Genomic DNA, 26,361 nt, shown 5'->3' with positions numbered 1-26,361 from the left:
ATATTTTAGAAAGCAATTAGTGTCTATACTAAGGCTGAGTATCTATAATGAAACGGCTCTGTAGGAGACACAACGTTAATGATTCCCATCATGTTTCTTAATACATAGCTATTAACTGAGCTAACAGCAGATATCAAACTGATGTGGATGATTCATTCAAGTTATATTTAGGAAATTTTCCAAAATATACTGGAACTATTCATATATTTCAGCAGAATGTCCTTTGAGATCGGGGCTTTGTTCAAGGGCACAGGCTGACTGTTCAACCTCAGCAAAAGATACATCCTCATCCAGCTGCTTCCTTTCTTCAAAATTCAGTTTGTGTGAAGGAGTTTCAGCATGATATCTAATTATCTCCAGGGGGATCCTAGGAAGTGGTGAGGAACATAACAGAGTAAAAAAGAATCATATTCTATAGAAACATCAACAGTATTTATGAGTCCCTTTTCCTGAACATTGTGCAGAATGGACACAATTCATCTCAACCCCTATTCACTGTGCTATATTTTAAGAGAAATTCTGCTGTTTCTTTTAGTACGTTTGCTTGTCTCAGTTTACTTTCACAGGCCAAAATTAAACAAATAATCAACAGCTTCTGGGCACCTAAATCCCTTTAGTTGTCTTTCTGAATAAGCAAAGCCAGTTCCTGTGTAAAGAACAAATCAGCTGCAGGGACATCCTTCAAGTACTGAAGTCGGTGAAATGTTAGTGAATGCTAGAACAATGAGTGAAAGGGGGAGTTTAGTGATCAGTGACACACTCTTCTATACTTTAACACAGCTCTGTTATTCTGATTAGATATTATTTTTCAACTATACATCAAGGAGCAATACAGCCCTGCAAACCTTAATTAAAAAAAAAAAAAAAAAAACACAAAAAAAAGACATTGAAAAAAATAATATAATTCTGGGAAGTAGGACTACAACATTTTTTGCTGAGAGGTTAAGAATCAAGCAGATAAATCCAGTATGCATTCACAAAGGAACCTACGTGCATATTTTTATGGTATAAGCTCAATGATATGAAACATTTCTGAAGAATAGTTATGTACTATTTAAGAAAAGGTTCCTTACTGCATAGTATGAAAAAAAAAGTGTACAAGAAAAGTGAGAGGAAAAAACAATAGTCATTTCCTACAGTGTACTTTGTAAGGGAAATTAAGAGGATGCTCGTGCTACCACCCTTTACCAAAATGACTGCAATGATATTCTAGCCTTTTGAGACCTGAATCACCTGATCCTCCTTTGCCATAAGAAACGTCTTCCAGTCACCCCAAAGAACAGATAGAGAAAGCTTGTAAAGACTTTGTGAAGAACATGTAAGGAAGAACAACACTGAAACTTTTTTGTTTGCTGGCTCACTGCTTTTGTCATTGGGTCATGGGCTTTTCTCACATCAGAATATTAGTTGGTATTGAGCACCAGTTGATAATGGAGATATTAACTGTACTTAAAAAGCAGTGCTTTTGATGCAACAGTGCAACAGCTCCTAAATCTCTCTTATTTTGGAGAAGGGATAGAATAAGTTGCCTAGAAAAAAAACCCTGAACAAAAAGCCCTTCTCTCTCTTCTACCCCTTTCCACAACTGCATTTGTCATCTCCTCCTCCCCCTTCCCGCAAATGTCATTGCCACTGGCACCACACGATCCTAGCTCAGATTTAACTGAATCTGAGTATTCCCCATGGGGTCAAGGGAATTTGTGTTATACTCCCTACTGGTCCTGGATCCCAGGGGCAAGTCTTGGATTTATTAATACAGTGCATCTGGGCATGCTGTCTCAGCACAGCTTCTCCTTGAAGCAGTCATCACACTGTGTGACAGACAGTCCACTCTACCTGGGCAGCACCCTTTTCTCCTGTTTGTGGATAGTAAACTAAATAGCCAGGGCTCAGGAACAGCTATTCTGCTCGTTAATTTAAACATGTAAGGCTCACGCAAGTAATGGAAGTAATTATAGAAAATTACCCCATACTACATGACATGAGTTACTGTGAACTTGATGGAACTACTGAGAGATGCCTTATGAGAGATGCAATGTGCAACACGACAGAGCAAGCCTGCTGGATAGCCTCAAATTTAATCTGATTCTTCTGAGTACTACACAGACCTGAAGCATATTATATATACATGGACATGCTAATTTTACTTTTTACACAATAACAAATATATGAGACACCACCTGCCTTGTCACACAACTGCTTTAAACTACTTGGCAACCTTTGCAAAAAGCAAAAGGGACCAGAGAAAAGCTGAATCTCTGTGAAAATCAAATGTACTGAAAATATCAGTCATAAAGGAGAAACATGAATTTGCAGTTGCTGTCGAGGAAGTTGTTACACTGGAAATTACAAACCTAAAGAAATGGTAAGAAAGATAATTGTTTTTCAGTTCTAACAAAGGGATAAATTAACACGGAAAAACTAGCTGAAAATCAGTTCTTACTAATGATCTGAGGGAGGTTCCAACTTCCTCAACTGGAAGAAAGTAATCAACAAAAGAGCAGGCAAGAGGAACAGAGATAGCTGCTTTAATACGGAGCAGAAAAAAAACATGAAAAATGAGAAAGTCCCTGAGAATTTCTTCAGTAAGTGTTAAGGACTACACTCTATGCTGTTAAAAGGAGGAAAAGTCTGTTTCTATTTGGGGATTTTTGTGTGTTATCAATAAATGAGAGATTAGGTAATGATTATGTGTGACTAACAGCTTTTTTCTTTACACAGCAAAGAGATACACATTTAGGTCAAGAAGAAAGAGACCTCACATAACTGTACAAATAGCCTGAAGGACAGTCTCAAGGTTGCACACAAGCAAAAGTTGTATAAAAGTGGTGTGAGAACAGAGAGCACACCTTAAAGTTTTAACAGATTGTTCTTAAAAGTAAATCCTTTCCAAAGTCAGGATCACAATTTCCTCTTGGTGCAGTTCTGTCAGCCAGTAAAGAGAGGAGGTGTGAGACCTAGCAGAAGATGTTCTGTGCAGATGTTCTGCCAACAAATACATGTATTTACCATTGTGCCTTTCCAGTTGGAAGAGTAAGGATGAATTGTACTATTCCTATATTGATAGTACATTTAGGTCCACACTCAAGAATATAACACACTGCCTTTACAATATACTGCCTTGTGTAATAGAATAGTATCCCCCTTATGGTAACAGGCTCCTATAATGCACTTGATCCCAGGTATCACCATTTTTCTGAAAGAAATGTGAACAGGTTTTATTTTCAGAGAATAACACATTTTGAACCACTTCACAGTATTTTAAGTATGTTGTCGTTGATAGAGCCCCTTCCACAACCAACGTTTTTACCAAGTTACAAACAATGAAACCAAAATACAAAATAAATGATATCTAAAGGAGGAATGCTAAGAATATATTACTGTTTGTTACATCACCTCTACATTAACTTTATCTCAATAACCTGGCAGTTCAAATCTAAAAATAAATTCACCTTTGTTCCCTGAGAACGAAGTGAAGAGTTCCTCAAGTTTCTCAAATTCCAGACTGCTTGGAGCTAACTCTATTCCTCAGATTCTTCTGCTGAATTTCTAGTGATCATGTAACATCACACTGCTGGACTGACTATCTCAGAAAGTAGACAGGACTCAGTGTACCTCAACAATAACTTAACAGAAATTGTTGCTACGCTTTGTGCAATGAACAGGAAAACACAGACAGAAAACTTGAATTTGTTCTGAAACAATCGTGAAACATTATACATACAGCACTGCATAGAGGACAACACTGAAACATGCAAGTAGGGTGGATGACCAAGTGACTACCTCAGGTAACAACTAGTCCCACATATTCCCTATTAGGAACATCGCAATTGTGTTTTCAAGTTGAAAAAAAAATATCTGTTTTTAATTCCCAGTTTTTGAAAATTAAACCTTTTCAAAGAGGTTGAACTGGAAGTATTTTTTCAGCTTGAACAAGACAAAAATAAGGCATGGAATATATCAGCTGGAGACTTTCTAAACAAAACTTACCTTTCCATCCAATATGAATTAACAAAGGGTAAGACAATTACAAAAAATATAGTTGTAGTGTATTCTAACCAGATTCTCCTGAAAAGCTATGTCATAATGATTTTCAAGGTTTTGTCTTTTTCTCCAGGTATTAACAAAATCTTCCTTGTTAACTAGAGGCAAAAACATCTGAAATAATTGAGCTAGCACTGCTTCACTTACTTGTAATGCCTCTTTAGAGCTAGCTTCTTTATCTAATTACTGAAACAACAGTAAACGAAAGGCAGAACATCAACAAGCTCAATTCTGCTTACCTACATTAAGAAACATTACTTCTCTTCAGACATAATTTTTACCTTGAAATACTGAAATGACAACGGGGTTATTTACTTCTCAGATTTATTTATTTTTTTGTTGACCTATGTCTTGTTTTGCCATCTCGCACTAAGTTATAAATAATTTCTACATCATTAGCTCTGAAAAGAAATGAAGCAGGTAGCATTTCGTTTTGCCACGTTATTAGCAAGCTATGTATATGCTGTTCCTAGTTATTTGGGGTGCAAAATTTTGATTTTTGTCCAAAGCATTCTTGATTGTATGCCAGTATAATTGGTCCACTCCATAGATGTTCGTATATAAATAATTTGTATGCAAGTGCCCAATAGGAAGAGACACAGACCTTGTCATATAAACCATTCCAAATATAAACAAGTTTGCATATTTTTTTATGCAGCAAACAATTCTAAAAAAACAAAAACAAACAAAACAAAAACAAAAAAACCTCAATCTCGTTAACCTTATGCACTGTAGATTTTTGACAGATAGCAGTTTATTGTAAATAATAAATTAGTAACAATTGCTTGTTTTTATTTTAGTGCTGCAAAAGCAGATTGTATGCTAGATAACTTCTGATTTAAAGTTCTAGTTTTTAAATATTCTTCTGCTTGTACACAGTTGCTAAGACTATGGATGTTGTTCTAAGTCCCAACAAGGTGATAAGACCATTTGTCTCATGATTAAGTCTCTGCCTACAGATGACAGTGTTTGTGAGAGCCTAATCCCACATCAGATTACTGCAGAGAACCTTTGGGTGCAGGCAGGTTTGGTAAGCCTATGTGTAGCCCCAGGTTTTGATTGCTGGCCTGAAAAGGCTGCTGAGAGTATCACATCCTGAAAAGTGTACAGAGACCACAGAATGCAAGAATAATGTACATATGTTAGCATTTCTTGAAAACAGAGGAAAATGACTTACCTTTGAGAGTCCTCAGTAAGGAACTCTTCTTCAAGTAAAACCAGAGAACTTCGGAACAGTGAGTATCTATTATGTTGTTAGCCTACCAGTTGAGTATCATGTTGTTATTATCAACTCTTAAAAGCACGACGACCTTAACTGCTTATTTGGTGGCTTCAGCTAACAAACAGATGTTGCTACTTTTCATTCATGACTACATTTAACTATACCAATTATACAGTTACAGTCTCATTTTGGTAATTTTAAGTACTTACCTTTCCTCTAAATTACTTGCTTGTTAAATCTCCAATATACATCATAAATTTTATTTATTTTTATTTTTTAAATCTGGGAGCATTAGAAGTCAGAACACAGCACCTTTCTGCATTTGAAATACACCCACAACAGATGCCAATTATGCTGTGACAGTCAACAGAGTTAACCTGCTTATCAGCTCTCGTTCCTTTTTTTTCCTTCTGGTTACTTGGACTGGCAGAGTACTAATATATCAGTTAATACAGGTCATCTTTAAAAAATGCTTTACCATAAATTTTCTCTCACTTAATTTAGGAAGAAACTACTGCTGTCACACACTTGACCTTTGACAGATGAAAGGCTTCTTTTAAAATCCCAAACCAATAATGTGAAATTGCAGGGAAGCCAAATGTTTAAAAACATTCCTGTAAAAGTAGAAGACATTAGTCCAAGCCACAATGTTTTTCATCTTAACAAAGATCAAACTTGCAGCAAAAAAGGCAAACCACATCCTTGAATGTATCAATGAGAGCATAGCCAGGAGCTTGAGGGATTAATTCTTCCCCTCTTTTTGGCATTTGTCAGACTGCATCTCAACTACTGTACACAGTTTTGGTCTCCCCACTACAAGATATTGACATAAAGCAGTGAGTTCAGCAGAGGTCTACCAACCTGATAAGGAAATTGGTACACACAGTGTAAGAGAAGAAGCTGAGAACTACTTTTTTCCCCCAGCCTTAAGAAGAGAAGGCTCAGTTGCAACCTTATTGCTGTCTGTAACTACCTGATCTGAGTACATAGAGATGAAGCCAGACTCTTCTCAGATGTGCACAGTGATCAAGTAACAGCAAAGGACTCAAGTTGGAACAGGGGAAATACCGGTTAGATATTAGGAGATTTTTTTTTTCTCCTGTGTAGGCAGTCAAAAACTAGAATGGGTTGCAGAATCTCTGCTCTTGGAGGCATTCAAGTCTCAGCTGGACCAGCTAGGTCAGGACAGTGCCAAGCCTGCTTTGATCAGGGCTATAGCCTAGACAACTTCTAGAAATCCCTTAATTATGCTATAATTCTAACTACAAGCAGATTTCAGATGCTCCTCAATTCAGTGGTATTTTCAGACCCAAAAATGAACAGAAATTACTTTGCCCTTCTAGGAGGAGACCTACACCGGACAGTCCATAAGTTCCTCTGCATACCTATCATTTTCAATGTACACTGTCAAGTAATTCAAACAAAGTAGTGTTAAAGCTAGATGTCTGGATTGCTTTTTCTAAATATGTCAGACCAAGGAGGAAAGCAAGTCAAAATTATGATAATTTTGATTTTTCACAAATGTTCTTTGGCCCTGCAAAAAAATCCTACAAATTGAGAGCCAGAAAAACTAGCAGAGAATGCTCCACTTAAAATCAACCAGGCAGTAAGCAAAAGCGGATTAAAAGCTTCAAAATTTTACCAGATGAATGCATGATGTTTGTCCTGGGGCAACTGAGGCAGTTTGAGAGAAGTAGTGACTAGAAAGCAATGTCTATTATGAATCTAATAATGTCTGCTGTAAACTACTTTGAAAGGGTAAAGCAGGAATTGCTGTAAACCTATTGCCAATCTTTAAAATAAAAATGAGGTCTTCTTTACGGCATCTAGCTTCTGTTTCATAGGCTTAGGAGCATCCAGAAAGTGACACTTTCCTTTTAATGAAATACAAAGGCATCAAATGATGCATATTTTCATACTACAGTTACTTTACTATATGCATAAATCTTTGAGGAAAGAAAAATCAAACAGATCTCACAAGCCTGGTAGAACATACACAGCATAAAACAGAATACAAAGTTATAACCAAAGCTTCTTTGTCTGACTCTTACAATTGTGTTTTATGAAGACAACTTTCAGAATCAAAGCTTTTGGACCTCTGCATCAGAAAACATTTCTCAAATCTTGTAAAATTTGAGCTTATTTGGTACTTTGTCTAGTTTCTCACTTCTGTATAAAATGGTAGACATTATCTTTGAGCTAGGTTAAGAATTCATTCACTGCTTATAAATATCTGCAGAAAGCATGGGAAATTATATTAATCTTTTTAAGATCGCATCTTAGGGGAAAGAAAAATGTCTGTCTCTATTTGCATTTTCTTTTGTTCTTTGTCTACTAAAGGCTAGGTGATAGCATAAATTCATGCAGTGAAACCATCTGTTCAGAGGAATTAAATAAAACTTGATGGTCACTGAGTCTGTTGATTTTTAGTTGGTGCTTGTGTCTAGCTCCCTATGATCACCTGGGAACTTTAAAAGGTTTTAAGGAAATGAGCATAAGAGAAAAATACGAGCCTATGCTTAAAGTGGCTGGTGAAGCAAAAGTTTCATATGAAAGCAATTGTACATGTATATATTTAGCCTAGACTCCCCACTTTGATTAGGGTTATCCTGATAATTCATTTCACTGCAACAGTTCGTGGAAACATACATTATCTTTTCAAAAAACTTTTGGGAAACAGCATTAGGTTTCAAAATAAAGACACTGCCATTCTGAGCTGCATCTGAAGACTAATAGAGAAACTGTACGGTATATGCAACAACATTACTTCTTCCTTCTAGACAATCCAAATCACCATTTGGGTTACAGATTTGCAGTAGCTAAAACTATCAAGAAGTTATAATGTCTCTCCATATATGACATGTTCCCACGTTTCTGTATGGAGGTATGGTATCCACAGATACGACAAGTTCCTCAGCTATGATAGATAATAGTCACTACCTCAAAATAAAAAGATATTGAGGTCAGCTAAGTTACCAGTCATACAAAAGTCAATGCAGAGTCCCAGCATACCTTTAAATCATGAAAATCCTGACAAGGTTTAACTAGACACCCTCAAGTCATATTATTCCTTTAAATACTAGAAAACAACCCTCTAAGCTAGTGCGAGCAGCGGTAGCACCTCCACATGAAATAGATTTGACCTCTACTATTTTAATTCAAAACCAAGTGAAAGCAAGGACATTACATGAACCACATCCTAACAAGGGAGCAGAACTGTAAGCTGCCAAATGATAATATATTTCCCAATTAGCTGCAGTTGGTGCTGAAAGCAGGCAATGTATCAGAAAAACCTGTGAGCCAGAGCCAACAGGATGGATGTGCAACATCTTACCATTTGAAAGCGGTGACTGCAGTACCTGTAATACAAGCATGGGCCAGACAGCATTGTTATCCCCTGAATATTAAGACTATAGGTACAATCTCAGACAACAGGCAGCAGTGGATAAATAATCCCTAATAAGCTCTACCAGTGTAGCCAGGACATTTTGGAACAGATGCAAATGAAATGCAGACATTATTTATCACCTTTTCCAGGAACTCTCATTTAAATTTAGCTCCTTACATTAAAAAAAGGCTTTCCAGCCAGTTGCAAACTACAATTCAGCACAGTTTTAATGACCAGAATAATTAACAGGAATCTTCTGCCCTTCTAAGAGAGTCATGAAGCAGAAGTAAAACAAGCTTTTTGTTTTGTTTGTTTCTTTTTTTTTTTTGTTATTCTGCCCTTCCCTCCCCCCCCCTTTTTTTTTTTTAAAAAAAAAAAAAAAAAAAAAAAAAAAAAGCTGCTTTCTGCAGTTGATTAGCCATGAGTAATGGGCAGCTTATACATTGAATGCTGCTTCCACATGCTTCATCCTTAGCAATCTATCAGGCTTCCTGATCATAGGAATACAGAGTACCCAATAACTGTAGTAGTAACAACAAACAAATGCTTAAGTGAAAATTTGGTAATACCTCCCATTCTGTAAGAAATTTTTGAAATTAAAGGAGCTCTACCAGTTCCTGCAGGATGTTGAAACAAACTTTCTTCTGCTTTTTTTTAGGTTATTTTGAACTTGTTCTACATTATTCAAAAATAATGAGAATGGGTAATTGGAGGAATGGTAGAAACAGGGCTGTTGAAATCAAGGATATGATTATACATTCCTGTCCTGGTTTCAGCTGGGATAGAGTTAATTTTCTTCCTACTGGCTGGTATGGTGCCATATTTTAGATTTAGGATGAGAATAAAGCTGATAACACACCAATGTTCTAGTTGTTGCAGAGCAGTCCTTGCACTGAGTCAAGGACTTTGCAGCTTCTCCTGCTGCCCTGCCAGTGAGGGGGCTGGGGATGCACAAGGAGCCGGGAGGGCACAGAACCAGGACAGCTGTCCCCAAATGGCCAAAGGGACATCCTGTACCAGGTGGCATCATGCTCAATAGTAAAACTGTCGGGGCTGGCACTGCTTGGGGATGAGATGGGCATTGGTCGGCTGGTGGTGAGCAACTGTGTTATGCATCACTTTTTTTTTTTTTTCTTATTCTTATGTCCTTATCTCAACCGATGAGTTCTTGTGCTTTTACCTTTTTTGATTCTCTCCCCCATCCCACTTCAGAGGTCATGGAAGAGAGTGAATGCCTGTGTAGTACTCAGCTGCTGTCCAATTTAACCATAACAATTCTATTCATCTTCAGAATTCCCTACATCTGTCATACTTAGGATGGATCTTCATGCTTCTTATACTCATAGGTTGAATTTACAGTTTTTCTTTGTACATTGCTGTCCTGCTTCCCAATCCTTGTGCCTTTTTAATTTTTTTTTTTTAAACATAAAACTGCCTTCAGTTTTTCAGTATATTCTAGGCAATGCTTACAACATTGTCCAGCTCCCAGCATGACTGCTGGAAAGCCGTGGGTAAGGCATTTTTTTCCTCTGACTTGTAACTTGAAAGTTGTATCTCAAGATGTTGACCAGAATAAAATCTTATTATTCATTCTCATGTTATATATTAAAGCCCTCACCGCTTCTAATTATGTAAATTTCTTTCTTGTTTTGCTAAATACCTCTAATTCCAGTCTTTTACACATTAAATTTATCTTTTTCTTGGGTAATGCTTCAGATCTTTCAGATGTGCTAACATAATATACATGTATTTCATGCTATGTGTCCTTCAAAATGATCTTTTTAAAATAATACTAAGAAAGCAAAGTCCAACCTATGGAACATAGTTTAGCCTTAGATCCTTCTCTATGGCTATTCTAGTTCTCTACATATTCACCTTCACTCTTAATAGCTGCCCATTTATTTAGTGATAAAAATCATTTTACAGGTCTACAGCTGCCTCCATCGCTCCTTTTACCTCTCTACAGAATTGGTACTATAATTTTCCGCTCCATTTTTTGGGGTGTATTCCTACATTCCTAGTATGTCAAACATCACTGTTAATGATGGAGTAAATTATTTCAACTAATTTACTCTGTACACTGAAATCTGCATAATCTGGACCGGATTTCCCAATGACCTTGCAGCATTTATTTACTTAACCATTATCAGGAGCTATTAGCAGTTTTCTAAGTTCTTCCGTAATTTATAATGTAGAAGACATGTTTATTACCCTGACTTTTGCCTTGGGGAACAGTGTTACATTGGTTTATACATGCACAAGATTCCTAGTGACAGAAATTAAGTTCAGCTGCATTATGTAAGAATGTGATCCATCTTTAATATCTATCTCTAAAAAGACATTCAAAGCGATGTGGCATGGCTACACAGCTTTTTCAGTCATCTTACATGAGAAACTTCCCATGAGATCAAAATCAAAAAGGACTTCTTGATACTCAGAATATTTAAAAATAATTATAAAAATCTTTTTGTTAACCATACACTCCGCCCCAAATGCCAGGAGTGATTATGTTTATGTGAATATTTAAAAGGGCATGATCTGCCCCAAACATTTTTGGGTTATGAAAGATATTAATTTCATTTTAGGTTTTCTGAGGTGAACCTTCTGCTTTCACTTACTATGCTTTTCCACTGAAAAATTAAAGAAGGATTGAGAAAAAGGTTATGACAGCATACTTAACAGTTAGCTAAGTCTGAGACAGAAATGAGTGATTTTTGATCTGACATCTGCAGAGCTCAAAAACACCATAAAATATACACGTTCAACTATCTTATTACTGCCATGGCACGGAATTTGTATGTTAAATAAAGAAATAGACTAGCGCATGCATTGGGTGTTAAAGGCAGTGAACAACATAACTGACAACCAGTTATAATGCTTCAAGTGTGTCAAAAGTTCTGGAACCACTTCATAACAAAATATTACACACACAGTGTGTAATGATTAGCAAAATGTGTCTACATAAAATAAATGAATATTAAACAAGCAAAATGCTGAGAGCTGCCAACAGAACTGTATGGGTTAATAGGTGGTTTTTAGAAAGCCTTTTCAGACAAAGCCTCCAAGGTTATTGTGTTAACTCATGGATCAGTTGGTAAAATGTTTTGCCAATGAATGTAAGGAAGTTTAAAACTGTTGGCTTTCGCCTACCGTACCAAGATCAGTCTTAAGATCTGTTGGCAGACTTAACTTTCTTGATCCTTTAACTGAAAAAACAGAAAAAGGAGAAAGGCAGTTGTTAATAATTAATAAAGAAAAAGGAGTGAGGGAAAACAACATGCCATCTTCTGGTTAATACCATGCTGAAAGTTTGTAGCATTTTTTTTTATCAGCAGAATTATGGTTTAATTTTTTTCATGTAACCCATTCAGAAAAATAAATGTAACTAAACAAAAAAGCACTGGAAAAAACATTACTCCAGCTCTCAAGAAATGAATAGTGTTCTACATAGCTTTGGCTGTATGCTGCAATATCTTACCTTGTGATGACAGGAATGATTAAAAACAAATAAGATTTAGGCAAATATTGCAAATGCTGGTTATGCAGCATATCACAAATATTAAACACCTGGAAACCAATTTATTAAGAGGTTGCAATGAAGTTATCTAATGACATCATACTCAAGATATTCAAAAAAGAAGGCATATTGTATAGGTAATGGAGACAAACCACATTACTGTACATATTACAGAAAAGACATTGCACAGAAACAAAATACAGCAGCTTCAGGATACAATGCAGTTTTATCTAGACGTCAAAATATTGCACTCAATTTGCTGAAGATTTAATTATCTGTTGTGTTCCAAATACACAACAAAACTATGATTTAATTTCTGTTCAAAAATGTTTTCATTTCCTTACACATGAGCACATTTTTAAACAATGAACACCAAAGAACTAAAATGAAGCATGTCTTGTATCAGTCAAAATGGTATTAAACTTGTTAAAAGAATGTCTTAAGAAATCTTTTATTAATTCAGAGGACTTAATTTCCAATATGGTTCTTTTGTTTTGTCTTCAATCATTTTTTTCACATTGTTTTCTAGCTTTTGCCCCTTATTTATACTGTCTGTTGTTAGTAGTAATCAATGAAGTATCTGTCAGCTAATTACTATAATTCTGAAAAATAATTAAAAAAAAAAGTCCCACATCGTAAGTATGACAGTGTCAGGAACACTGGGACATATGAACATAAGGAACGAGTCCTTTGTAATTCCTATTTAATAAGGTTTTAGGTCAGAAGGATGCCTACAACAGCCACTTACCACTTCAAGTCACAGAGCCCCTGAAAGAATCTCTGTTGCAATGTCATCACTATAAAACCTGCAATGTGGCACAGGAAAATATCAGCTAGCACCTATGCTGATGTTTCTCTCTCTCTCTTTTTTTTTTTTTCTTTGCTGTTGTTTTTGAGCCCTTGGAGAAGAGTATGGGAACCCTTCAGGCTCTTGAGCAGCCTTTTGGTATCATTAGAAGCAGCACAACCCCCCCAGTAACACATTTCTAGCCGTTACTTTGAACAGATGTTTTAGAATAAGGTGAGATCTCTTCAGATCAAACCAACATTAAAATCTTGGAAAATAATTTCAATACCAAGTCTTAGTCTGTGCCTCCATTTTAGGCACTCACACAAAGGCCAACCACAAAGCTTTGAAAATATTCTATTTATCTGGAGAGCTGTCATACACTTTCAGACTGAGAACAGAGGTTGCTGCTCCACAAACTCGGTGTTTTGCTAATAGAGAAAGAAGCAGCACTTACGATGTGATCCCCTTTTGCTTTAAGGAAAGGACAAGCTCTGGCTCAACCACACCTCTGAAAAAAGGATTACTAACACCAATGCAAGGTTGTAGGACACTTTACTAACAGACTAGAATCTACACTGGGATATTTCAGAGGTATAAAGCCTAGCTGCATTTAACACTAAGGGAGCCTTATTAGTGCTATAATCAGAAGCTTTGAGCTTTATAAAAAGGTAGTTTAAGCCCTTCCATTTCAATATTACAGCTATTCCTGTATAACAGAGTCTGTTTTATATGCCACAGCTATTCCCAAACTGTGGTATATGTATGGACTGGAAGACTGCAGATACAGTTCCCAATTATTTGTGCACAGGCTCATGCACGAGGTACAAAGAAAGCTCCCTCTGATTCCCTCAAAGGACCTAAAAAGGCTAAATCTGAGAGCTTCTGCAGCTGCTTGCAGATAAAATAGGCATACCATACTGAATGCTGCAGTCTAACAGGCTCAGGATGCTCAAGGGACTGAAGCTGGGAAAGAAAGGGAGTAAAGATCTGACAAGTTGGACTATGGGTACAAGGACATTGCAGGCATCCCAATATTGGGAAAAAATAGGAAAAACAGAGGCATGGGCTTGCTGGTCCTATATGGTAGAGAACATGGTGAGTAGGGGGCAAAAGTAGAAAGGAGACACACAGAATTTGGAAATGAAGTAAGTGTAGTTGGGGAATCCAGAAGTTACTCCTACCACCATTTCCACCAACAAATATGGAATCTTTTGGTGTAGGACATGACTGCGCTAAGACACACTGTGGACCACTGTCAGCAAACCAGACCTCTGAGAGTAAAGACAAAAGATGGAGTTGATTGTTTTTGTGCTTTACTGAAGAAAACAAACAAACAAACAAACAAAAACCAAACCAAACAAAAAAACCCTGTGCATAATACTGCCTTTTATCTTTTATCTTTTTTTTTTTTTTGGGGGGGGGGGGGAATAAAACTAATGTTTTAATAATAAATTGATCAGAATGGGGATATTAATATGCATCCAATTTTTAATTCCTAAAGTATGTATATTTTATTATCTGTACATTCAAAATAAAGGAGGATCATGAATAGTATGACCATTATGACCATGCAGCTTGCTGAGAATGAGCTTTTGAAAACTCTTCTAATTTACGAACGAAGTAGAGAAGCCAGCCTTTTGCTAGCTCAAGAGGCTAGCAGAGCTCTTTGTTACCTTTACTTCGTTGCATTCATACCGGAGGCAGCCAGCAAAAATTGTAGTACCACAGTGCAAGGTAAGACACATGTCAGGAAAGTCCCTGCTCAAAAGCCTAAGTTTGGCTGTTTAAAAATATCTAAAAACAGGATGAGAAAGAGGCACAGAGTTAATAGGTAAGATCTGGCAGCTAGCTAAACTGAGGACCCAGCACCCTGGCCAGAATACATCCCACCTTGTAGCCATATGGTTCCTATCAGTCTTTCAATGAAAACACCAAGGCACAACCAACCCGAACAAACATGCTCTTGAAGCTATGACATTTGGTGGTGTGTCTCCCCCAGCATGAGTGTAGTCAGAGAAAAGATTATTCAAAATGAAGGTGATTTTATAGAGCTCCTTTCTGTTACTCAGCTTTTGGCTCCAAAATGCTTTGGAATATCTGTCCCTGTCCTTCACTGCTAAAACACGGATTTAAGAGATACCCACTATTTAGATACCCACTCAGATAACATACACAGATCATGGATGTTTGGCTTCTGGGGCTAAGAGCCAACTTGGGACTGCCCCTTTCCTTTGGTGGGCTCAGGTGAAGCACCCTCAGACAGTGCTGTGCTTTTCCAGGGAGCTGCTTTCTGGCTGAGCCTAACTCTTGCTGAGCTACAGCTCCTACCACATCAGCCATACCCGTATCTGGCCACTATCCTGCTGATTTGGACCCTGACTCACGGACTGACATCTTCACCTGGACCTTCCTGGCAATCCCGGGCTGTATTTGGCCCTGCTCACCCTTCCCAGAGCGGCCCTGCTCCCTCATTTAGCTCCTATCTCTGTGGCCCATAGGGAGCTGCTGACCCCTGCCACTCCCCAACAGTGAGCTCAGGCCCCCTCAAACCCCCAGGCTGCAGGGCGGGCTGCCCTGCTGCTCCCCTTGAGCCCCACACCACGGCCCAGCCCCAGCTCTCAATTTCTTATACTCCACCAGCTCATAATGCTCCCTGTTCCTTGCTAATTCCTGACAAACACATCCTTTCTCAAGATCTTAAGCAAGCATTAATTTATCTGATCTGAAATGTCTTCACATATTGGAAAAGTGATAAAATGCATCTTGTGTTCTAGGATCTCTTTAATGTTTAATTTGCTTTCTGACTAATAAGCATTCTTTTTAATTTAACGTAAATAAGTAGAAATCGTTATGCTGGCGGTGTCATCAATAATCAAGTTGCAAAATAAATTACATTGTTTTCACACACACAAAGTTCTGAAACATACATATCCTTGCAGAAGACAAGAAAGTAATTCTCAAACCGAGTCAAATCTCTTCAGCTACTTCGCAGTTATCCGAGTGGTAGAAAAGAGTTACTGTTAGAAACTTCAAAATCTTCTTGAAACTGAACTATATAAAAACATTTCATTTAGGAAAATGAGAGGTTGACATGGCATGGGCCGAAACCCAGCTCATGTAACCAGTGGAATAAATCAAGACTGTAGCACTTACAAGTCATAAGAACTAGTATACCTGCCATTAGGCACCCGTTCCAAAGCTCATGGAAATCAATTGTGGAAGTCTTTACGCTGCTTTCTCTAAGACCTATAGTCTTAAATGTATTTGGGATATGAGCTGCCAACATGAAGGTGATTTCTTAAGAATAAACACAAAAGAACTTCCATTTTAAAACACAGTTTAGAGGTCACTCTCCTGTACATGGACTGATGAAATTATTTCCTTCTAGTCTTTGAAAGAAGTCTAAATAATCCATTGCATCTTACACAATGAAGTGAAATGGCCTGTCAGAGATACATTTACTACTACTCAGTGTGTTTTCAACTACATGCTTCAATATGAACCTGCATATAAATGGTTAAAGAAACAAGGCACAGAAAACCTATATTCCTAGAAGCCCATGAATAATATTTCCTTAATTGGATGATAAAAATAAAGCTAAATATTACTGGAATGGGTACTGTTTTGTAATACATTATATAGTAATTAACTCCAGCATTGGGTTACCATCTATACTATGAGGACTTACAAAGCCTCATAGTAACTGTAGAGAAATGAAACTACTCAAAGCATTCCTTTTGTTATTGGAACTCTGTCAGCTGGCGAGAACCTCATTGGGCAGCAACTTGAATCATTTGACTCAGCACACAACTGTTCCTTCTGTTTCTTCTAAATATCAAGGATAAAGCCTTGGCCTATCTTTTATAAACATGCATGGTGGCTGATCTTACAAACACAGACATCATGGGACTCTGCAGAGTGCAGCACAATTCCATTATGGAGCTTGTGTGCCATGATCTTTAAAGAGATCAAAGGCAAGAGTAGAGGTAAAAAGACCCTGTCAAGTGAATCCGTAACTGTATGGATTTATTATATGAGGTAGAAATGTTAATCAGTGCAAAGAGTGATGTGGCTGTGAGGCTGTGCTGATAAGCATAAGGTAATTTCACTCACAGGTTCTTGGAGGTCACACTTTTGAGGTCAGCTACTCCAGGTGTTTATTTTGAGTTTTGACTAGTTTTATAGTAGGTATGCCAGAGCAAGAATTTTTTTTTTTAGTTTCACATTCATTTAAAAAATAAATAACTATCAGTCACAGTAAAAGTAATTTCTATTTTAAACAGCGGTTAATTTTGTAACATTTACTGCCTACAAATTGCACCTGATTTCACATTTTAAAGACTCAAGGCTTGGAAAACAACATGATAAGCTAAAATAGAAAACATTCATAAATTTGTCAGTTTCCCCACTGAATGTTCTCAGAAACAGAAAAGCAGAAGAAATTGAAGAACAAATTAACTGAAATGTATCTAAATTAGGTATTTTGGATCAATAGCAGAACGAAAACATCAATTTTAACTGCAGAAAATGTAAGATGCTATAAGGTTCCCTCATAATTTTAAAACTAAGCATATGCACATATGTTTACCAAGTCAGTGATCTCTTAGTTTTCAGTAAAAAGAGTTTTTGGCATGTCTTTGGAAAGAAGATCAAAAAGCTGAATCGCAGTGATCTGGGTGATAAATGGTCTAATTATACTGGTCTATCTTTTTTTTTTTTTTTTTAAATCCCTTATGGCAAGTTTCTGAAGCCAAGCTCAAGAGTTTGAGCTCCTAGTGTTATACCAATATTATTATAGAACTTCAATATTTCCATGTCTACAACATTTGGGTTTAAACTACATCAAGGGAATATGTCTTTATTTCAGAACAACTATTTTTGTTTTAGTTCTTGATGTATCATGGAAACACTACTTTCAGATTTTTGTCAGCTATTAATTACTGGGCTACATTCAAAGTGAAAGTGTCCTGTTAAAGTAAAATATGTGATAAAAAAGGATTTGAATGGCATATTTGTGGGAATTTGTTACCATAACTAAGGAAAAACATCTAACCAATACTTACCAAACTACAAGGTAAAGAAGTGTGATATGCATACCACAAACAAAATGATTGCATCACAGCTACCCCTGCTTATTTTCTATCACACCTAGAAGTCAACTACCTAAAACGGCTCTAAGCAATGAAGTTTAAGACAGTGAACTCACATTAAAGAGATCAATGCAGACTAGGCACTTGCAGAAAAAGTCTCTAGGAATGTGCTGAACTCCATATTCTGAAGGACTACGGGTAGGATGGGAAACATTTATAAATTTTTGAATGGCTGGGATCTCACTGCAGGGTTAAAACAGTTGATAAACTTATATTTTTATTTGAGGTTATGTTTCTATTGTAAATTACAGCACTTAGGCGCTGGCAGGCTCTAATAGTTAAAATTTATCAGATCCATATTGCTACTTTTCAAATAACTTATCTATGTGCATATATGGACAATATATATATATATATATATATATATATATATATATATATATATAAATTATAGGGACTCCATTAAAAAAAAAAAGACAAAGCCTTTTAGGAAAACAGAAACAAGTCTGTAACAAAAATGCTGAGTCCATTTGAGACATGGGATATACCTGCGCAATGTCGACTATTCCAGTGTTTACATACTCTTCACCTCAAGTTGCACCACATACAAATAACTTTTCTTTAAATGAACAGACTTTGAGTTTCATTGTGCTATATAATAAGCACTTTTCCAGTAAATTCTTCTCTTCAGAACTGTGACTATACACTTCACTTCTTAGGGATTAATGAAACACAGTGATGTATGACATGAGTGGCTTATACAGACTGCAGGAAGAGAAGCCATCACCTTTACCTGAAGTGGGAGACTTGCAACGCTCTAGCTCCAGGGAAACTGGACTGTCACTGAGTTCAGTCAGGCCTGAAAAAATGGAGTTAAAAAGTTAAGTTACAATCTAACAGGGAATGCTTCAACTTTCTCGGCTGATGATATTCTACACTCTAAAGTCAATTTGGAGAACGGAATGGTGTGAAATGTGAGGGAAATATCTATTTCAGAATAACTGCAGTTCTCAGGCTGTCACTACAGAAATTTAGGTCTGCTTTAAAAAAAATAAAAAATAAAAAATAAAAAATAAATCACACCTCATGTTAGCTCAAATTTGTTTTCCCAAATGCCTCAGGCTATAAAGAGTCACTTTACCTAATGGCCCAAAACAAGTAAATATGGTTTAAAATTTAAATGTCTGCAATGTAAATCAAACTCAGTCTTCCCTGTCCAACTGACATGGAATCATCTCTATCCTTTCACGTGCTGTGGAATGCACGATGGAAACCATAAAACAGGGTGGGGAAGGATGAAAAAAAACATAGTACTGGTGAAAGAAGAAAGTGAATACAAGAGTATCACCACTACAATATCAGGATCTTTAGTATGAATTCACACAAGATAGCTCATTTTAAAGAGCACATAGGCGATCGTAATGCTGCCTGAATATACGAAGCAGTTTTTTGACAAGGTACCTTACACATTGTTTATAAAGATTTGTGAGGAACTCATGTTCAGCAGTCTACCATGGAGAACAGCAGCAAGCAGAAAGTAATGTAAGCTGAGCTTATACTGCTTAAGCTTGGGCTCGTGTCTGTGATCAAGCTAAGACCCATTTTTAGCACAGACTGCATACATGAGTTTGAACATGCCTTCTGGGCATGTCTTGTACTACCCTTTACCATAGGCTAACTGTTGAGTGAGTGAGCTGGGCATGGCAATACCTATTCAAACACACTCTTCCTATGTAACCCATCGTGCCCTGTGCCCTGTATCACTTGTGACAAGGAGGTCTGACACTTCATGCCATAGGCTGCTTCAGACTGGCAGACAGCCGAGCACCAGACATCCATCTGCTAGCAGCTACACTCACAGCACTCAGGTCATAGAGTCTAGTGAGCATTAGCCCACATTCAGATGCACATCACTGTAGTACTGACAGTGTCTTTACGCACACTGCTGATGTTGATGTATCCTGGAAGTCAAACGTCCTATCTGGACCTTTCAGTATGCTTTAATCTGGCACCAGTCCTGCCACATGATATGTTTTTAATTTTGTATGGCTTCTGGACATTAAACTTCAGGGACTTCACCTCTAAAATCCATCTAGACACTTGTTTTAAAAAAATAAAACTCTGGTACCATTCAGTCATTGAAGTCTGGTACCATAGAAGATCTCTTTGTATTAAAAACAATGGGATCTCAATGGAGATACAGGTATTCTTGTTACAGTGTAATTTTGAACTGCTCTGAGAAATTTGGAATATCCAGAGTCTGATAAGCAGAATAAAAAGCTGCCACCACTAGTTAAGCTATGCCACTGCTAGAAAACCATTAAGAACACCGCATCAGTTTGGCCTGTCAAGTAGTAATACCATATTTGCTCCTGACTCTTAAATGAAAGAAAATCACAATCCAGATATTAATCACAGAATTTCTAGGTTGGAAGAGACCTCAATAATGCCAAAAACCCTCAAAAACGTATTTCAAAAAAAATTAGTTGAATCATTTTTGATTCAATTTAGAATCTGTGGCAGAATTTTATATTGTAATCAGTTGAATCTAGTTACTTTGGGAATTACAACAGAATTCAGGAACTGCAAGCATTCAGGGAGCCTCTCTATGTATATCTTTCTTAGTGCAAATCTTACATCTCACTTTGTGGTCTCTGTACGTACCTGCAGATTTGGGGCATTTGATTTTTGCAGCAGAAGTTTCTGCAAGGTATAGTGCAAGTTTGGTTCAATAATATATCAGAGGCCTCATATAAATAAAATTAAATATTAAAATCTGATTCTTTTCTAAGTGCAATGTTGGAGTTTTAAAAACTTAAGACTATGGCTATGATGTTATCATTAACAAATCCTTCAAAACTACACTGAGTTACTATTGGTTACAGTTACAATGCCAAATCCTAGGTCATATTTAATTCTAACTAAAATTCCTTTTTTTGTGAGTTCAAAGAGACAGTATTATAGCTCAAGCCACATTATGATGCCACTGATTTATGTAGGAAATGCGCCAAATACACCACTGTTCTGAAAAACAAATAGCAACTACTGAGAGAATACCATAAGCTCTTTATGCTTGGCAACAGTTCAACAGCTTACTACAGTAAAGAGGCATTTCATATTATGGCATTTTAGAATGGTGAATGCAAACTTCCCTACAGATCTAGACTAGTTGTCAGGACACTATAATCTCTAATAATGTCCACCAGCATATGCTTAAAACAAACAAACAAAAAAAGTGCAATAATACCACTTATGCTTAGTGTGGGGATTTACATGCCCTCCACAAGCATGCTGTCTTAGTCTCTCTTGGACACTTGGATTTGCTTAAGAACTGACGCTTGCAGATTTTGCCCTGCCATAAATCTTGCTTAGAAACATTGTGTTCTACTCATTATTCAAAGTTTCTTTTAATCTCACTAAATTAACAATCCCAAAGTTATTATCTGACAATGACTTGCACAATCAAATCATTCACTGAAAGGAATAAACACGTTTGTCAATTTTTAATTTGTTACCTTTGATTCCATTAAACGTTGTCATTTGTCTCCCTTTGAGATAAGAAAGGAAGTACTCAAGCTCTTCTATGTACCAGTGCTTATTTTCTACTGTCATTTCCTTTATAAGGAAACCATGTTAAATCTTTTTAATAATTCCTCACCCGCAAGCATTTCCACACAGCTCAGTTTCCCTTGAATCTTTGAGAGGCTACAACAGCTACTTGCTGTTGCATTAAAAAAAAACACACAAGTTCACTTCTTGCTTTGAAGTTCTGTAGGCCCAATCTGTGTCCCAAGATATTTTAGCTAATTTTAGCAAAAATAACTAGCAAAATTTGAGTCCAGGTAGATCAAGAAGAACATGCCAGCAAAACTAAAGGCAAATAATTGAGACTGGGAATTTAAAGAACCATCTGTGAGAAGATGTACCTGTTGACATTATAATGAAGTTGATTTTTGAAGAAATTATAAACATGAAACTTATGCAATATCTAAATATACCTTATGAAGCATAAATCAATTTTAATGGCATCACACAGACACTTTTCAAAGTTTAATGGTTGCCATCTCCTTTTTAATAAAGAACCAGAAATATTAGTAAGGGATTAAAAGTGCACTGTCTAGTATGAAAAAGCTTTTAAGAACTCAATTTAAAATAATTTTAATTAAAAAATTTTGAACTCTATAATTTCACAATTCAGACATAATTTACTTAAAAATCCATAGCCATATCTTTAATTAAACATTAATAAATTATAAGAAAATTCTATTATTCGTGAGCCAATAAGTAAACTCAATGTTATCTTAATCCATTGTCTTCACACTGAACTACCGTACTATAGAATCATAGAAGTTGGAAGGAACCCACAAGGATCATTGAGTCCAACTCCTGGATCCCCCAAGGACCACCCAAAATAAATAAATAAATGAAAACCAGATCATGTGTATGAGAGCACTGTCCAAATACTTCTTGAACTCCATCAGGCTTGGTGCCATGACCACTGCCTTGGGAGCTTGTTCCAGTGCCTAAACACCTTCTTGGTGAAAACCCTTTTCCTGATATCCGGCCTGAACCTCTCCTGTCACAGCTTCAAGTTGTTCCCTTGGGTCTTAATGCTCGTCACCAGAGAGGAGTGATCAGTGCCTGCCTCTCCACTTCCCCTCCTGACAAAGTTGTAGACCTTTATGAGGCCTCCCCTCAGTCTCCTCTTCTCCAGGCTAAACAATCCAAATGACCTCAGCTGCTCCTCATACGTCTTCCTCTCCAGACCCTTTACCACTTTTGTTGCCCTCCTTTGGACACTCTCTAAGAGTTTTATATCTTTCTTACACTGTGGCACCCAAACCTGAACATAGTAATCAAGGTGAGGCCACACAAATGCAGAGTAGAGGGGGACAATCACTTCCCACAACCAACTAGCAATGTTGTTCATGATGCACCCCAGGACATGGTTGGCCCTCCTGGCCACCAAGGCACCCTGCTAGCTCATGTTCAGCTTGGTGTCCATCAAAACCCTCAGCTCTCTTTCTGCAGAGCTGCTCTCCAGCCTCTCATCCCCCAGTCTGTATGTACAGCCAGGGTTGCCCCCTTCCCAGGTGTAGAACCTGGCACTTGCACTTGTTGAACTTGAAATTGCTGGTGATTGCCCAGCCCTCTAATTTGTCCAGATCTCTCTGCAAGGACCACCCTCAACAGTCAACAGCTCCACACAATTTGGTATTGTCCACAAACTTGGTCAAAAAACCTTCAAGTCCATCATCCATATAGTTTATGAAAATATTGAAGACTACTGGACCTACGATGGAGCCCTGGGGATCCCCACTAGTAACTGGCCACCAGCCTGATGTAACCCCATTTACAAGAACTCTCTGGGCCTGACCCATCCGCCAACTGTTCACCCATCTTGTTATGCTTTTATCTAACTGTATTCTGGTCGTTTTGTCCAGGATACTGGAGAGACAGTATTAAAAGCTTTGCTGAAATCCAGAGATTACATCAACTAGCTTCCTTTGGTCAACTAGCTGGCTGTACTTGTTGTAAAAGAAAATTAAGTTTGTTAGACATGACATTCCCTGTGTGAACCCATGTTGGCTCTCACCAATGACTGCATTGTCCTTTAGGTGTTTTTCAATAACTCCCAGAATAATCTTCTCCATGATTTTACCAGGCACTGAAGTGAGACTGACAGGACTGCAATTATCAGGATTTTCTTGCCTTTCTTGAAAATTGGGACCACATTTGCCAGCTTCCAGTCAACTGGGACCTCTCTGGATTCCCAAGACTGTTGAAAAATAATTGAGAGAGGTCCTGTGATAACATTAGCCATCTCTCTGAATACTCTGGGAAAAATCCCCTCAGGCACCATGGACTTATATGTAGCCAGGTGAAGCAGCAAATCCTGCACAATTGCAGGATTAACTGGGAGTTTATCATTCCCACAGCCACAGTCCTCCAATTGAGGGCAGCTGGGGTCCAAGAGCCCATCACTGGTGTTGAAGACAGAGGTGAAAAATGCATTAATGTCTCTACTTTGTCTATTTTTCCTTTATATTTATAAAGGACGCATTTTTTGGAAATGGCAGCTAGTTTAGAATGTAGCTGGTGACTTAAAACTCAACCTAGATTAGCTTCAACTGCATTGTTAGGAGTGATTTAGTGTTAATTACTAAAAATTAATGACTCATTACACAGTATTCGTGTCTTCGTTTCAGAGCAAGGTTACTTTTACTCACATCCTCTCAAAGTGAAGGCCTGAAGGAGGAATAAAGGGTTCTCAGTGAAAAGTTTTGGTCCTGAACATTATTCTCCAGTGGAGAATAAACATCCTTTAAGTTGTTGCCTTTTTTGGATGCTTCAAAACACTATTTTCTTGTTTTACCAACAGATGGTATGAATTTCTAGCAGGACATCAAGCTGGCTTTGCAAGTTGGTATTTTTATGTTCTGCTGCAAATACAGTCTTTGTAGATGCAGCATGTGTATTTGTTTTAGTATTGGAATATGTTATCTACTGCTAGGTAATAACATGTACAACTTGATTTCAAGTGGATAAAGAAAAAAAGACAGCGCATCTTTACCCCCATCCCAGTTTAGCACTACTGCAAAGAGATTTTATTTGGTTTGGCACAGTCTTGCTACAAATGAAGATGGCTGCCAGCAAATGCAGCAAATAGAAAAGCCCTCAACCTTCAAAAACTTTCTCCAGCTGTCTACTTACTTCTTCTCTTAGCCTTGCATTTTCCTCAGACTACTTCTCCTGATAGGACAATCATGTTTCCCGTCCCTCTCATTATAATATGCCTAGAGCTGATTACATTGCTCCTTTTAATTTCATCCCTTCTTCCCTCCCCCTTCCCACTTCTGCTTCCCAAGCTGGCAAACATGCTGCCTTGATGCTCTAAGCCCTTTTGAGCCTGCTTTACACATGTATATATTAAGCTTTTTTATATCAAGCTTTCTACAGATTTATTGGCTAAATTTCATAACATTTTTTTTTCTGCTTCATATATCATGTGTCCTTGACATTGCTGAACACGCCTTTCCTTTGGCAAACCTCGTCTCCAAGATACTGCTTCTTTTCCCTGTTTGACGCTTTCTTTTACTCTCCCTCTTCAGTTGCAGTTCTTTTACTCACTCTGTTCAGTTCCCAAACTGAAACATCTACCCTTTCTTCATCTCTCTGGCCCAGTATGAGCAGTATCTTTCTTACCCGAATGATTCATAAAAACATCTCTTCTATGATTCCTTCCATCCAAGTTAGAGTAGCATACCTGTGTTTCTAAAATTTACTCATAAACGTCCAGACATGAACTTATCACCAGTATAAACTATTTTTTATCCCATGAAGTCTTTTTTGTTTTCACTACTTCAACATCATAAACAGTACCGATACTTTAATCGATAGTACTAGTTTCACCTTTGGAACATCACACTAACTCTTAGATTCAGGCTGGATACAAACTAGACAGTTCCGTGCTGCAAATCATCTCCAAAATGATTGATAGAAATATCTTGCTCATTAATAATGTTTCTTTGGCTTCAATGAATCCAAGTCTGTTTCTTTCAAACTGACTCTTATGAAATTATCTTCTTGGTTCATTACTTTAATTGAATAAAACCCTGCTATGTCTTCCCATTAACTTCCCATTTTTATTCATATAATCCTCAATACTTTAGACCTAATGCTTGTTATCTATCATATGACTGTTCCTGCTTTTGTCTGGATATCAGCTTCCAGCATACAATTTCCAAAAATAATTTATTTTTATTTTCCCATCATTGTCCCTTACAAGAATAAGCTTGTAATCAAAATCCTAAATGCATCCTCAAAACCTCTCTTAAATCTCCTATCTCACATTAGACCTGTAACAAAGTACAACTTGAGAATGACTTAGCAGCTGGAGATGTTGTATAAATATTGCTCACTAGCTGAGATATTTTACGCTCTGACACATTCTTGCCCTGTTCTTTGTCGTAGTGTCTGGTGCATCTTTCAGATCACACAGTACATATTCTGTATACATGTACATACTCATTTGATACTTCAGTATCAAAAGGCAAAAGCAACAAAACAGTTTTTAAGGAAAGAGATGAAGTTGTCAGTGATAGTGCACAAGAGCCAAACTCGGAACCTTCAGTTATAATGTATCCAGAAATATTTTGGGGTTGAAGACAGAAACTACTTTACAAATTCTCAGCTCTGAAAACCTGTGGTCTGTGCTTGTCATTTTGGATAAACATGCTGGTCTATTTTGGTCTTAGTATTTATTCATTCTAGCTTTTGAAGAAACCCCCAAACCTTTGATTGCAGTTT

General features: G+C 37.2%; 1 protein-coding gene across 13 annotated transcripts in view; it reads right to left on the bottom strand.

Annotated features, from left to right (window-relative positions):
- The window catches only part of STXBP5L (syntaxin binding protein 5L), a 191,437-nt gene that overhangs the window by 22,262 nt on the left and 142,814 nt on the right, over positions 1-26,361 (bottom strand). For 7 of the 13 annotated variants that reach the window (XM_068698442.1, XM_068698448.1, XM_068698471.1 and 4 more), the window contains one exon: positions 18,845-18,910. In XM_068698442.1, the coding sequence (XP_068554543.1) occupies positions 18,845-18,910 (66 nt within the window). Of the gene's footprint in view, positions 1-11,809; positions 11,861-18,844; positions 18,911-26,361 lie in introns of all 13 variants that reach the window. The other 6 variants (XM_068698430.1, XM_068698439.1, XM_068698432.1 and 3 more) reach the window with 2 other exon arrangements.

Source organism: Anas acuta, chromosome 1 (assembly GCF_963932015.1).
Source record: "Anas acuta chromosome 1, bAnaAcu1.1, whole genome shotgun sequence".
NCBI classification, from domain to species: Eukaryota; Metazoa; Chordata; class Aves; order Anseriformes; family Anatidae; genus Anas; species Anas acuta.
The sequence above is the reverse complement of the archived record's forward strand: the minus strand, read 5'-3'. Positions and strand labels throughout refer to the sequence as shown.